The 15,319-nt window shown below is 37.1% G+C and overlaps 2 protein-coding genes and 1 long non-coding RNA gene across 5 annotated transcripts; 1 reads left to right on the top strand and 2 right to left on the bottom strand.

The window, feature by feature from the left end:
- Positions 1 to 272: 272 nt before the first annotated feature.
- On the bottom strand, positions 273 to 4,762 carry LOC141904898 (uncharacterized). 2 transcript variants are annotated; one of them, XR_012619217.1, is made up of 8 exons: positions 2,806 to 4,762; positions 2,373 to 2,512; positions 2,149 to 2,287; positions 1,906 to 2,063; positions 1,683 to 1,820; positions 1,454 to 1,598; positions 1,080 to 1,367; positions 273 to 777 (listed from the first exon to the last, which is right to left on the bottom strand). It is a non-coding gene; the product is annotated as an uncharacterized LOC141904898 (long non-coding RNA). The 2 variants fall into 2 exon arrangements; XR_012619218.1 differs by lacking the exon at positions 1,683 to 1,820.
- A 589-nt stretch (positions 4,763 to 5,351) lies between these two features.
- LOC141904897 (small integral membrane protein 20-like) lies at positions 5,352 to 6,451 on the bottom strand. Its single transcript, XM_074793508.1, has 3 exons — positions 6,261 to 6,451; positions 5,578 to 5,634; positions 5,352 to 5,499 (listed from the first exon to the last, which is right to left on the bottom strand). The coding sequence occupies exons 1-3, from the start codon at positions 6,394 to 6,396 to the stop codon at positions 5,459 to 5,461; spliced, it is 234 nt and encodes a 77-aa protein (XP_074649609.1). The 5' UTR covers positions 6,397 to 6,451; the 3' UTR covers positions 5,352 to 5,458.
- A 419-nt stretch (positions 6,452 to 6,870) lies between these two features.
- Positions 6,871 to 14,725, top strand: LOC141904896 (magnesium transporter NIPA2-like). 2 transcript variants are annotated; one of them, XM_074793507.1, is made up of 8 exons: positions 6,871 to 6,954; positions 7,882 to 7,951; positions 10,287 to 10,485; positions 10,857 to 10,913; positions 11,133 to 11,223; positions 11,308 to 11,468; positions 11,892 to 12,565; positions 13,053 to 14,725. In XM_074793507.1, exons 3-7 carry the CDS (start codon positions 10,344 to 10,346, stop codon positions 12,545 to 12,547), a joined length of 1,107 nt encoding a protein of 368 aa, XP_074649608.1. In that variant the 5' UTR covers positions 6,871 to 6,954; positions 7,882 to 7,951; positions 10,287 to 10,343; the 3' UTR covers positions 12,548 to 12,565; positions 13,053 to 14,725. The 2 variants fall into 2 exon arrangements, with proteins under 2 accessions (XP_074649608.1, XP_074649606.1); XM_074793505.1 differs by having other exon boundaries at positions 11,892 to 14,725.
- The last annotated feature ends 594 nt before the right edge of the window (positions 14,726 to 15,319 follow it).

The raw sequence follows: 15,319 nt of genomic DNA, 5'->3' as shown, positions 1-15,319 counted from the left end.
TTATACCCTGCTAAAATGAGTTATTTAAAAACAGTTCAAAATAAAAACATTAAGCTACAAATTCACTCACTCTGGAAAGCGTAAGGTTAACTTTGTTTAACTATGGTAAGCACGAAGATTAAACTCACAATATCATGTTGAAACTATATCTCAGTTGAGGAGTTAACTCAACAGACCTACGAGTCCAAACTAGGCGCTCGACGCGACCATTTACCCCTAGTCACTAACCTAAATTGACTCGTCTATTAACCAAGGATCGAATACCAATATCGTGAATTAATGGAGCTTAGCTTTTATTAGACTCTCACATTGCATAACACATCATAAAATAGTTTCCTCAAATACGCTTTATTATCCATCATACTGGTTCGAAAAAGGGTGGTAAGTAAAAAAAAATCAATACTGTCTTTACTTCAGAAGTCCACTATCGTCTTCGCTGCTCCTGGATCTCACTGTTTATAAGATGCACAATTGTTTATGCTGCTCCTGATAAGATACACTATTGTCTTAGCTGCTTTTAGAAAAATGTTTATCCTGAATCCAGTGTTTATGAAATAATCCATTAGTTTTGCTGCTCGAATCAATGTTTATAAGATACACTTTTGTCTCTGCTGCTCCTGATAAAATGTTTTATAGAAATCAACCACCGATTGTAGAAGAATCCATCGTTAAGTGATTAATCCGTTGCTGGCTCCTCAACTTCTAAAAATGGGTCGATCAGTATTCATCTACTTGTGAGTGTCTTCTTCAGGCCAATTTTTCCGAGATGTAGTTTGGCTGAAACAAATTAGTGAAGAAAGCAAAACATTTCAGACAGATTTATCATAATTTACATGTCATTTAAAATTACAAGCCACCCTGTTTTTCACAAAGTAAAATTCATTGACGTCAATTGCTGATTTAAACCCCAATAATTAATTGCAGTAGTAGGACTAGTTCATCACTGTTTAAGACTAGTGAAGATAAAAGTTCAGCCATGTGGACCGGTAAATAGATTTTGATGATAGCCACTTATGAAATGATGTTCATATGAGGACTGAAATTTCTATATACAGGTAATTTCATGTATATCAACTTACCTTTAAAGATTGCTGGGTTCAGTTCTGATCTTTTCTGTGCACCGTTCCAGTTTGTAGATTTTGGACGAGTAGTTGATCTCAAGCTGGGTTTTTTCTTATAGTTGAATTCATTTAGAATTTATCGACATAATTCCACATATATCCAGTTACCTTTTATGCTTGGGTCGTTATCAGCGATTATCTTATTAGTTTGTTAGTTAGTTGGCCTCATCTGTGCCCTGTTCCAGTTGGTCGATTTTGGACGAGTAGTTGATCTCAAACTGGGTTTTTCTCATTGTTGAAATTTAGCTGCAATGATTAAAAGAAGATATCCTGTAATGAAAAAAATATTTCATTTAGAATTTATCGAAATAATTCCATGTATATCAAGTTACCTTTAATGATTGCTTTGTCCATAATCGGCGTGGATCATCTTAAGTTTGTTTGTTGATAAGTTGGATTCTAGTTGGCCTCATCTGTGCTTTTCGATTTTGGACGAGTTTGAATTTAGCTGGGTTTTTTCTTATAGTTGAAATTTAGCTGCAATGATTAAAAGAAGATATCCTGTAATGAAAACTATTTCATTTAGAATTTATCGAAATAATTCCATGTATATCAAGTTACCTTTTATGATTGCTTGGTTATCAGCAATTATCCTATTAGTTGGTTAGTTAGTTGGCCTCATCTGTGCCCTGTTCCAGTTGGTCGATTTTGGACGAGTAGTTGATCTCAAACTGGGTTTTTCTCATAGTTGAAATTTAGCTGCAATGATTAAAAGAAGATATCCTGTAATGACAAAATATTTCATTTAGAATTAATCAAAATAATTTCATGTATATCAAGTTACCTTTAATGATTGCTTGGTTCGTTATTGGCGTGGATCATCTTAAGTTTGTTGGTTGAAAAGTTGGATTCTAATTGGCCTCATCTGTGCCCTGTTCCAGTTGGTCGATTTTGGATGAGTAGTTGATCTCAAACTGGGTTTTTCTCATTGTTGAAATTTAGCTGCAATGATTAAAAGAAGATATCCTGTAATGACAAAATATTTCATTTAGAATTTATCGAAATAATTCCATGTATATCAAGTTACCTTTTATGATTGCTTGGTTATTGGCGATTATCCTATTAGTTGGTCAGTTAGTTGGCCTCATCTGTGCGCTGTTCCAGTTGGTCGATTTTGGAAGAGGAGTTGATCTCAAGCTGGGTTTTTTCTTATAGTTGAAATTTAGCTGCAATGATTAAAAGAAGATATCCTGTAATGACAAAATATTTCATTTAGAATTTATCGAAATAATTCCATGTATATCAAGTTACCTTTTATGATTGCTTGGTTATCGGGGATTATCCTATTAGTTGGTTAGTTAGCTGGCCTCATCTGTGCGCTGTTCCAGTTGGTCGATTTTGGACGAGTAGTTGATCTCAAGCTGGGTTTTTTTCTTATAGTTTAAATTAAGCTGCAATGATTAAAAGAAGATATCCTGTAATGACAAAATATTTCATTTAGAATTTATCATAATAATTTCCATAAATAATATACCTAGAATAGCCTACGATACGATACCTAGTCGAATGAAATGCTCGCCATTTTGTTTTGGGTTCCACATTGGGTTTTCCCAATGGGCTTTCCCAATTACATCAGAAGTTCCCGGAATTTCCGGAATATCCAACAAACAGCCAATCACATTTCAAGTTTGCTGGGTTCAGTATCGGTTAAAATGTTCTAAGTTCGTATCAAATATCAAATTACCTTTTATGATGGCTGGGTTCATTATCGGAGGATCTCCTAAGTTGGTTGGTTGAGTTTCATCCAAATTGGCCCCTTCTGTGCACTGTTCTCTAATCGGCAGATCTTAGTTGATGAGCTCGCGTTTGACTTTTGAGTTGGTGTCCCTTACGATCGTGATACACCTGCCAGGAGCGAAACAGGCGGGAATCGAAGTACAGATATAGTTATGTGATCGTCGGTCGAATTTACATCATTTTTTTTCGATAATTTTACAATATTTGGTCTTTTTTTTCATATAAGTAGTCCAAAAGTTTACAAGGATGAAGATAATTTTGTCTAATTTTTTTTGGAAATCGAAGTACAGATATAGTTGCGTGATCGTCGGTCGATTTTACTTAATCTTTTTTCAAAATCGAAGTACTTCTTTGTCTTCTTGGGTGTCGTCGAAGCTGAAATTGAGAAAAAGAAAAACATTTTGTAGTCACACATTTCTTCATCATTAATCCTAATTTATATGTGAATCAACTTAACTTTCAAGATTGCGGAGTTCACTATTCTTTTTTCGGCATCTTCTGTAGTCGCCTTCTACCATCTTCTTCTTCAACTTCTTGGGAGTCCTGAAATGAAAAAAAAAGAGAAGAGCGATGAAAACCTGGTACGGAACAAAACTAATGTTCGAAAGCTTTTCAGCTCTCCGTCGCCGGTCACATGCCGAGAACACCAGACAAAGAGCCAGCCAGGAATATACTGCCCTCTACACGCCCTCACACAGAATGCGAAAACCAGGATGACGACGCCTCACATTCCCCATCTAACTGCAGGATGTACTGGGCGACGTCAGAAACGGACACACCTGTAAAATTGCACGAAACACAAATAGCGCAGTACAACCAGCTTGACCGGGTTGAGATTCAGGATCTCAACTAGCACTCAAAAGCGTGACAAGAGACTTCATCCACTGACCGGGTTGTCACAAGGACACAATGAAACTAACACTCACAAGCCGACAAGAGACTTCATCCACTGACCGGGGTTGTCACAAGGACACAATGAAAACTAGCACTCAAACTAGAAATCAAAGAGCGTGACAGTAGAATCATCCCTCAGCCGACTCAGAATACCAGAAACAAAGAGCGTGACAGTAGAATCATCCCTCATCCGGGCGGTCACAAGGACACAATGAATGCTAGTAGCGTGACAATCCAGTATAACCGCTCCATTTGTATCCCGTGCAATCTCACAGATATGCCCGTCATTGACATCACTCAGCACACTTTGCAGATAGGTGGGGGCAGTGAGGCCTCGTCATCCTGGTTTTCGTGTTCCGTATGAGGGCGCGTAGAGGGCAGAATTTCCTGACCGACTCTTTGTCTGACATCCTCGAGACGTGACCGGCGAAGGAGAGCCGACGCTTTCGGACATTAGTTTTGTTCCTGAAAACATTGAAATTCGACAGAGAAATCGGCCCTGAAAAATAAAACGGGTTAGAACCTGCAAAAAAGAACGGGTTAATAAACACGGAACAGTACAGGACAGCACAGAGACGAACAGTAACACATAAAACATAAAGACGTCGTTCCTCAGGAAGCAGGAACAGGAGCAGGAGCGGGAGCGCAGCGAAAATCGCCAGGAGGAGAATCCACGGTAGCATGTCTGCACAGTGTGAGAGAGCGGAGGTGAATGGTCTATGCTTGTGTACACCGTGGTCAGCCGGTGACGTATTCAATAGCCCGTATAAATGATATCAACAACTCTGAATAGCCGCAATTGTGTCTCTATGGAATGGATTTACATTGAGAGCTTATATAGAAGGTTCCACTGGGTTGAATACGCGCCAGTGTAGCCAGCTATACAATATCGTGGAACTTTATTAAGGCCATAAAATAAATTACTTGATTCCCAACAGCTTCCCTCTCCGAATTTAGCCGCCGCCTGGTAAAAAAACGTGTAGTTCACACCATGCACGTGGAAAGTGCTATTTGAGTCATTAGGGAAAACCCTGGCACTACCATCTCGTGATTAATCATCATTCATACGGTTATCACGGAGATCCCGAGTTTTCAATTAAAAAAACTTCTTGGTTCAATTAGGGAAGTGTATAATGAGAGACACTTCCCTGATTCCATTGATGAGGCCGGGAGACATATTAGGCTGTTTTTAATTACTTGAAGCATCATCCGAAATCCCGCCAGAAACTTCATGCTTGCCACTCCTAATTCATTTGAAAAGCACATTATTTCCTTTAATTTTGATACCGGTACTTACGAAAGCCCCTAGGTGACATGTACGAGATAATTTTTTCACAATTTCGACTTATTATGTCAAATTTCGACTTATTATCTCGAAATTTGACATAATAAGTCGAAATTGTGAAAAAAATTATCCCATGTCACCTAGGGGCTTCCATACTGGATTAGACGGTACATCATCGTGTAAATTTAGGAAAGTCCATACTAAGAATATCGTTTTTTTGTTGTTGGTTTGATGCTTTTCTCTATCCAAACATCCAGGCACTCTCCAACTAATCAGAAGAACTACAGTCAGCAGAACATTACAATTATATGCTATCACTATGTACATTTTTATTTACATGAAAAAAATTACAAAAAAATCGTTTTTTGCTAACACACAATGAATAAACTACTGATATAGCTGAATTCAATTTACGATTCCTTCATTCTCTCTTTCGAAATGGATCACTCCAGACTCTCATTCCTGTGTTAAGAAAACAAGACCGTTTACACGACAAAACCAAAGAAAATCATTTATGATCAATTTTACAATTCAAATTACCTCCAGGCTGTATTTCATCTTGATCGATATCTCTTCTAGTAATTTTCTGTACTGATCCTAGTACAATTAGACAAAAAACGCGTTACCGATAGGTGCTGCCACCGTCAGGTCAAAACTAATGTCTATTTATTAATTGATGAGACCTGTTTTTCTGGGATATTTTGCTTACTTTTTGGGGTACATACCTCATTTATGTCTTAACAGAATGCCAAAAATCGCGGACAACAACTGAATATCCGATATATTTCCAGTTCTGTACCAATTAGATGGATTGGCAAAAAGACTCCTTAAGTCCAGTTGAATGAGAGAGAAAATCCTCCATTTTGTCAAATTTCTTGAATTTTTACATTGTCACCATGCCTACGAAATGAAGTTATTTTTCTTGTGGGGTCTCAACAACTAAATCAGGGTGGCGTAGGCATGGTAACAATGTTCAAATCCAAGAAATTTGACAAAATGGAGGATTTTCTCTCTCATTCAACTGGACTTAAGGAGTCTTTTTGCCAATCCATCTAATTGGTACAGAACTGGAAATATATCGGATATTCAGTTGTTGTCCGCGATTTTTGGCATTCTGTTAAGACATAAATGAGGTATGTACCCCAAAAAGTAAGCAAAATATCCAAGAAAAACAGGTCTCATCAATTAATAAATAGACATTAGTACTTTTTTAGAAAACTTACGCCATTTATTGGGGTTGATGTACGGATCAACAGCTGTGAAATACATAGCAGTTCCTATTAACCCAATCAATCCTCCGACAAGTGCTGTATATCTCCAGCCCCTCAGATATATCAGTTTCTGCTGTTGATTCGACATTGAAACCAAACGCGGAAGTATTTTTCTTATATAACGAAGTTGTTTACTATTTCCTCGCGACTGTATCGAATATTCAGTTCAATTCAATTCAATAAACTCTTTATTATACTGATACACACCTTTCGGGTCGAGATGTACAGAGTGATATTTACAAGTAGTATTTACAAGACATAAACATTTTACTTTAATATAACAATAAGAATAAGATAGATATGATTGTCGCAGTAGGCATGTTGTGCTGTCCACATAATAGTCCTTTAAACGGTTAAATAAAGCCTCAGGCATTATCCTATAACTAAATAAAATCTAAATGATTCATGAATTAGATAGGCACTGTGTAATTAATTGATTTTTAATTGTCAGGGTCAATCCGATTAGAGGAACTCGAACTCAGACTCAGAGGACAATTCAATTCAATTCTTTATTGCCACTTCAGTCACCTCTGTAAGAGACAGCTTTCCATATTTATCGGTTGTCCCTTCTCTAGAAATATAGCCTCTTGCGTTAAGAAAGGCGAAAGTTTGATATAATCTGAATTAATTACCTCGTTTTTATACAGTAAGTTTAGCGTCTATGAATGTTAGTGTAGTAGCTACTTATTAGACTACTTGGAAATGATGAGAATATGTTTATTCGTGTTTACATCGGAATCGAAAACAAAACAAAGATCACAAACCTCAGTCAGTTCGGTTCCGGGTTTGTATATGACACTCCTCACACCTCACTTCAGACGCAGGTAGTCTTCAAATCATTGTATCACAAATTCGAAAGTTCTGCTTGAACACTATAAGAGCTTGGCACAATGTTCTTCTGTAATCCTTAATAAAAAGCGTATCAGAATCAAATTCAACGGAATTTATTGGTAACCCAGATGATGAACTTGAAGTCAATATTTTTTCTACAAAATATCTGGCAAAATACGTAAAATATGACTCGAGAAGGTATTTATTACTGATATAACATGATTTCAAGTGTTAAAACGGTTAAGAAATTAACAAAAATGCTATAGGCCCACTTCATTTCATCTCGGTAAATTGCATCATCTCGGTAATTAGGAGGACCCTATCAGAACACTGGTCCCCTGACACACAACACAGCAACAGACAGTGAGTCAGTAACCAGCAGGACAAGTAGTTTCTCAAAGATTAGTTAGAGTTACCACTAGTGTTTATCAGCTGTTATCTTGAACCAACCTTTGAGCAATTGGCCCGGGCTGGTAACTAACCGTACTGCCGTCTGATTTGCCCACCTTCCCCGGGGTTAGGTTCCCCTGGTTTCAGGAACACCTGCTAGATACTAGTTAGTTGACTAATCATTGGTAAGCTTTTGATGGGCTTATGTGAAAATATCCGTCGCGAAACTAAACCACCAACAGATTACTGAATAATTTCCCTTAAACAATGGCTGCTATTAGGCTATGTGTGATAAATATCAGTCAGCTCTTTCTGTTACCCATGTAATGCATATTTTTATATTTTAATTCAGCAGTCAGCCCCCGGTGTCCGCTCAATTCATCTAATTTATTGTTCCTGTAGCTGTTGAAGAGAGACAAATTGTAAGTATCAGACATTTAATCGCACAAACGTCACATATTTCTGCCCTTTTCAACAAGAAGCTTTTACTGCAGGGTCATTTGAATTTAAATGTTGAGAAACCCGGAAGAAGGGTACCGGTAGTTTATATCATCATCATCATCATCATCATCATCATCATCATCATCATCATCATCATCATCATCATCATCATCATCATCATCACCACCACCACCACCACCATCATCATCATCATCATCATCATCATCATCATCATCATCATCATCATCATCATCATCATCATCATCATCATTAATGAAGAAGATAGAAACTCCCTTTCTTGTTAGGTTAATTGAACTCGTTGATTAGTAAATTAGTAAACATAGATCTGATTATTAGTAGTTTGGTTAATTTCATACTCGATGATTAGATTGATTAGTATGTACATAATCATCAAGGGACTTTTATACCATCTTTAGAGATACCAATTCTAGGTCCTAACAAAAACTCTCTTAAGCCAATAACAAAATGCGGTCCCTTGTCGGTCCCTTGTGAAGGGTTCTACATTAAATTTCAATTGAATATAGAAATAATATTGGCACTTTTCACTGCCCCACTATGTACAGCCCTGAACGAATAATCTATTTTATGAAATCATCGATATATTTATTCAACACGAAGAATACAATAAATTCTGTCCATTAAGGTACTCATTGCTTTTTTAAGTCCTCAAAAGATGAAGTAAAAATCGAATGACAATTTCTGTAATAATGTACATATGTATAAACCGGGTAAATCTAATCTCCGCGTCAGAGTGTCGCTTTTCTGCTATAATAGATGTCATTACCGGTAGCTTTCACATTCTGTGGGTATCCGATGATTGTTGCTTAGCCACTCGCATATCAGTTATTGTCACCGGCGTGCTGGTAGTGTGCAGCTGGGATATATTAGAACTACACTTGTACTCATTACGATTGATTACTAGATTTTAAGATTTTTGATTGGACTATCGTCGTGTCTTAAACTTTCTCATCTCTTCAAGTTCATTCGTAATACTGGAAATTATTGGAATGCGGATTAGAAATTTAATCCTAAAAGAACAGTTTGAGTTTCACGGTTTCTAACTGATTTACAAATGTGCACTGTGTCATTTTCTTGACTCTTCAAATTTGCAAAAATATGACCGCGACAACTTCTGGGATTTTATTTCGAAAAACATCATCCTTAATTATGGCAGCGACTACAACAATTTATTCACCAACAAAGGTAAACTTTGATAACCTTAACTTAAGTTCTAAGTAATGAATCCAGTTCCACAGTTGCCAATTTAAGTTAGATTCTAGTTCGTGTTCAATATTTTGACTTCTCTGGCGTCAGTAAAATGTGGTGGTAATTCTACCTACTGGTTGTAATTCAGTTACAGGAGAAATGAATAGAAAACCTGTTGAATCATCATTAATTGTTTAGATTCTATAAAATCTGCTGATTCTCCTGTAATCCTGCAACAAGCTGCTGTTCAGATCTTCTGTGTTAAAGTCATTTATCTCTAAATAGCTGGATTGACGTATTCTTGTATTGAAAATGCAGGTTTTAGAGTAAAAAAATGCAATCAATTTTTCGTAATGTTTTCTATTTAAGTAATCGGATTTTAGTCAAGTTATTCTACAGAGAAGTTGAATTTTTAGAGGAAAAATTGGTTTCATTTCTCCTAGAAATCAGTTGTTCGAGTTGCAGTAAAAAGTTAAAAACGTCATAACATTGAAATGAAAAATAGGAATAGGTCACTTAGCAGAATGTTTGGTTTACATTAATATATGCATAGGGTAAAATCTATGTTAGAAGAGAACCTGGTATTTATTCTTTGCTCATTGTGTAAATGAAAAGTAAATATTAACCTTCGTTAAGTCAATATTCACTCCTTGGCAAATATTATATTTTTTATTAGTCACTTCACCTCATACACAAGTTGCACCCAAACAATGGCAATTTTTTTTGGACAATTTTAGTTAGTGACTCTTTATTGTCACTGAACAGGACCATACCTAGCATTTGAATTATAGAGGGGTAGGGCAGAGAAACCCGAAAAAGGGCAGTTCTGTAGGATATAACAATTATATTTGCAAAAAGGACACTTTCCAAAATTTATGGGGCAACTGCTCCCCTGTCCCCTTCCCGGCTAAATTTTCAGACCGCCATTTTGGTTTCCTCTCGGCGGAACTCACCCAACGTGGATTTCTGCCTTTTTAAACAATCTGCCCTTTTCAGCAAACTGTCTCCATGAATCCAGCCCTGTTCTTACTTATAAAGAATCAAAAATTGTTACAAGAAACTAACTATGAATTGTTTACTATGATTCAGGTTGAACCTAGTGAAAATTCCACGAATTCATCATCATCTGATAATTCAACTATTGATATGGAATTTGACAATCCTGATGCCCAAAGACATTTCTACATCGGTCTCTTCTTAGCAGTTTTATCAACGATATTCATAGGATCCAGTTTTATATTGAAGAAGAAAGGTTTACTTCGTTTAGCCAAACATGGATCAAGAGCAGGTACCTGCTTTTAAATCATTATCGAATATTCACATTACCGAAGCCATCTCTATTTTCATCAACATAAAAATCGATAAACCAATCACCGCTAAAATGTTGACTGTTGAATGACGATATGTGTTCATTTCCATTTGGGAAAATTGAAAATTCACCCATGAAATACTTGGGAAAAACTTGGGAATTTTGAATTCATCTAACTGTGGGAACCAGGGTCACAACGATGATGAATTTATTAAGGCGTGTTTGACTGGTGATTTGAAACCACCTTTCAGACAGACATTCAAACTTGTTCTATGAATTCTAGATTCGTTTTTGTGCTGATAAAATGCACTTATTCGATTATCATTTAGAACGATATTGATATATTTCAGGTGCTGGGGGCCATGGATACTTGAAAGAATGGATGTGGTGGGCTGGCCTATTACTGAGTGAGTTGAATTTCAACGCATTAAACTCTGCTCTAATCAGCAGAGTTGAGTTGACTGATTACATTATTGACAATCAGGGAAAAAGAAAGTTTTTCCAATGATATAATAAATGATAGTAAAATGCATGTAAGAATTGATCAGTTTTTTGACTGCTAACGAGTAAAGGTGAGTCTGTTGTCACGGTGCTGATTGGATCGATGTTCGTGTTTATTATTTCAGTGGGAGCCGGTGAAGGGTTTAATTTCGCCGCATTCGCGTTCGCTCCGGCGACTTTAGTCACAACTCTCGGAGCTCTCAGCGTTCTCGTCAGGTAAGCGCGAGTTACGAATGGAAATCTCATCTCTCTTCCTGTCATTCCAACGACTGATGTTGAAATGTTGTTTATTTTTTTCAGCGCCATTTTATCGTCGTATTTTCTCAACGAACGATTGAATTTATTGGGTAAAGTCGGTTGCGCTGTTTGTATACTGGGATCAACTGTCGTCGTCATACATGCTCCTAAAGAACCCGAAATCAACAGCATGTATGAGTTAGCCGAAAAAATGAAAGATATCGGTGAGTTTTAAGCACAAGCAGGACAATTTGTGATATATTATCAGACGGGGCTCGTGATAATTCGAGGCAATCCACTGCAGGGTAAACAGAGTCTACCGTGTGAAATATACTTTCAATTATAATGTCTATTTCAACTTTGCTTTAGAGGACATTGAGTGGCCTAGCTCGGTCAGTATTAGTGGTACATACAGAAAGACCTCATAAAGTTCTTAATAGGACCAGCACAGACGGGCAGATGAACTATAATGTCTGTTTTTAATCCACTTTAATCCATTTTACATTGTATTGAAGGTTTGCCAAAAGTCTTCTTTGAATGGATGGGGTAGACGTCCTCTCATGCAAACTTGAAATGGACAAAAGCTGGATAATTCTGCCACAGTTTTTGTGATCTGTTTCTAATTTCATATCTAAATCTTGTTTCAGCATTTATAGTTTACGCGATCGCGATCGTATTTGGAAACGTCCTGCTGATTTTTTGGCTCGCGCCCAAATTCGGGCAGACGAATCCTCTGATCTATCTGACGATATCGGGTTCGATCGGATCTCTATCGGTGATGGCGTGTAAGGGATTAGGAGTCGCCATAATGCAAACAGTACATGGCAATCAGCAGTTTACAAACTGGTTAACCTGGCTCATTCTACTGCAGGTCGTATTCTGTATAACGGTTCAGATGAACTATCTCAACAAAGCTCTCGATATTTTCAACACTTCGGTCGTAACTCCGATTTTATACGTTATATTCAACGTATTCGTAATGCTAGCGTCGGCCATTTTGTTTAAAGAATGGGGACGCCTCAGCATTTTAGATATCGTCGGTAATTTGAGTGGTTTTTTCACGATCATCGCCGGGATATTTCTGCTACAAGCGTTTAAAGATATGAATATAACGTGGAGGAATCTACCGACAGTTCGTAAAGATGCTGCCATGACTGTAGGGGGCGCTCCAGAGCAGCGAGAGTTCCGCGATTATTTCAATGATGATGATGATGATGATTCTAGTCTTCAAGTCTCAGATACAGTATTACTGCACGATAGTCAATCACGAGAATCAGTATTTCGCACGTATTCAAATCATTGAAAAGCATTTCAACAACTGGTGAATAAATGAATTTCAACTTGTGGGTATCAATTTAGGGTGTCCGCTGTCTCTGCTGGGTGTCCGCTGTCTCTGCTGGGTGTCCCCGATCCCTGCAGAGTGACCCCAGTCTCTGCTGGGTGTCCGCTGTCTCTGCTGGGTGTCCGCTGTCTCTGCTGGGTGTCCCCGATCCCTGCAGGGTGACCCCAGTCTCTGCTGGGTGTCCCCGATCCCTGCAGGGTGACCCCAGTCTCTGCTGGGTGTCCGCTGTCTCTGCTGGGTGTCCCCGATCCCTGCAGGGTGACCCCAGTCTCTGCTGGGTGTGTCCCTAGTCTCTAGTGAGTAACCCCTGCAGTCTCTGCAGGGTGACCCCAGTGCCTGCAAGCCTTGCAAGGTGTCCCTTGCCTTAATTTTATGGTGGCTTGAAAACTGGACCCTTTTAGCTGCTGTTTAATGACAAGATATTGCCCTTTAAACAATTGTGCTTCGAAAATGCAGACTTTTTCAGATTTGGCAGTTCCTATGAAACCCTGGAACCAGTTCCATTCTCTAGGTAAAAATTAGTTTACTTTCAAAATCTTAATCCTTAGCGTCAATTAATAACTGTGAACTGCGTCCTAATCTACTTGGCTGAACCCACCCTCTAGACAGTAAGAGATATCCCCCCCCCCCCCCGGTAAACATCCCCCCAAGGTAAAAATCTCCCTAAATTTGATTTCACACCAAAATTAAACAAAATACTTCCAATATTCTTATGTTGAAAAACTGTGATAGATTTCAAATATTTCCAATTTTCAATGGTGTTTTTTAATCACAATATTCACCTCGGATAATCTTTGACTTTAGGCTATGTGCATACATGACATTATTCTGTGACTATTAACTATAAGCTACATGCATCAAAAATCACCTTATCATAGTTCTGTAAATTTCTATAAAGAAATATATTTCTAAGTAATATTAAAATATCTATGTTCATATTTAGATATTAGTGTAAAAAGTATTATCTATTTTCATTTAGGTTTTATACGTAAGTTTGATTGAAAACTGAAATTGCGGGGATTTAAACTAGGGGAGATTTTACCTTGTGGGATATTTACCTGGGGGATTATTACCTACATTCCCTCTAGACATGACCATCGACTCAAATTGAACTTCTGCTGGGATTTTACCTAAAAATCATTCATTTATTACGTACGCATTAGGGGAGGGGGAGGGGTCAGTGCGTACTGTAATGCTTAATGTATATGAAAAAATGGCCGATTTTGCGTACAGAGGGGGAGGGGGGTTGAAAAATTCAAATTTTATGCGTACGTAATGAATGAATGATCCCCTGTGTAATCACTAACTGATCATTCAATACTCAGTTACGATGTAGTGAGGTATTTTTGTACATATATTTACTATTCTGTATGGAATAACATTTTTTTTCTCTAATCATCAATCAGTCAATCAATCAATCAATCAATCAAAGCCAATCAAAATATTTATATGACAAAGACGTTTATATATATTCATGTATTATATTGATTAAAGCAGAATGTTTGGCTTACAATAATTGTATGATGACGATCAATGGTTTATTGATAAATTAAGTGATTTATTGTTTCGATATCCTGCTGCGTTATACATGTATATTAAACATAGAATTACCAGTAGGTAATTTAGAATCTATTCATTTGAACATTTTCGACTGAATCTAATGAATCATTCATTGGTATTTGTCGTATCTAGTTGCTCAGGAATTGTTTGTATTCAATCCAGTAAAAAATCAGTTGACTCGAGAAAAGATAAGCTGAAAAATGCAGAAATCAAATCTATTTAAGTGTTAAAAAACGTTTTTGTGAACGTTGGCCCCAGATTTTCGATTAAGGGACCATTTAGGGTTAAGTGAAACCCTGGTAGTCTATTTGAGAGCTGGTTAAGTTTTGAGTTATAGTTTTACTCGCACAAGTATTGATAATCAAATATATCGTATATGTGATACAGTTGGCTTTAAATGAAAAGGTATTCATTAATCTATTCTTCCCATAGTTTTATGTCGTTCTTCCACAAATCTTTCCGAGTTGTGGAATAATTATGTTGATTATAATTGTTGCATTTTCTTTGTATGTGAAAATATTCCGATCAAATGATTGTCCGGTGTTTGTTGTTTGATAAATTATTGTAAATATAGTTTTTAGGATGACTGTAGTAAATATTGACATTTTAGAAAATATATTATTTATAAGTTAAATTTAATTAGTTTAGCTGATTGTTTTTTTTTGCTCTGTTGACTGGTGACGTAATCGTCGATTTCAATAAAAAGTCTACGTGTGAGGATTGGGAGCAAAAACCACTGTTTTCGCGGCGAGGAGATTATAACCCGATGGATGAGATTTCTAATTAAGTTTTCCGCAACCTGGCCCGCGTAGACATCGCATTCCCGCTTCAAAAACTTCACGCCGATATTTCAACCATAGACATTTCTGTTTCCACACTACTGACATGACCCAGTTTTTAAAAACACACTATAAGAATTCGAACACGTGTATGCCATAACGCCCTGCGGCACTCTACTGATTCAAAGCTTGTTCTTTGTTGTTTGTTTTAATCAGTGCTAGTAACAGGGGTCCTGAGGCGATATCCCAAAGAAATTTGAGAAAGGTGCCCCTTTTCCACTAATCTAATTATTGTCATACTCTAGCTAAAAAGCCTGGGAAAACATTCTCAATAAAGTTCTCTGAATTTACATTGACATTTATGATTTTAAGTTCAAAATTGAATTTCAGTAAA

The sequence above is a fragment of the Tubulanus polymorphus genome, chromosome 5 (genome assembly GCF_964204645.1).
Source record: "Tubulanus polymorphus chromosome 5, tnTubPoly1.2, whole genome shotgun sequence".
In the NCBI taxonomy this organism is placed as follows: domain Eukaryota; kingdom Metazoa; phylum Nemertea; class Palaeonemertea; order Tubulaniformes; family Tubulanidae; genus Tubulanus; species Tubulanus polymorphus.
The sequence above is the reverse complement of the archived record's forward strand: the minus strand, read 5'-3'. Positions and strand labels throughout refer to the sequence as shown.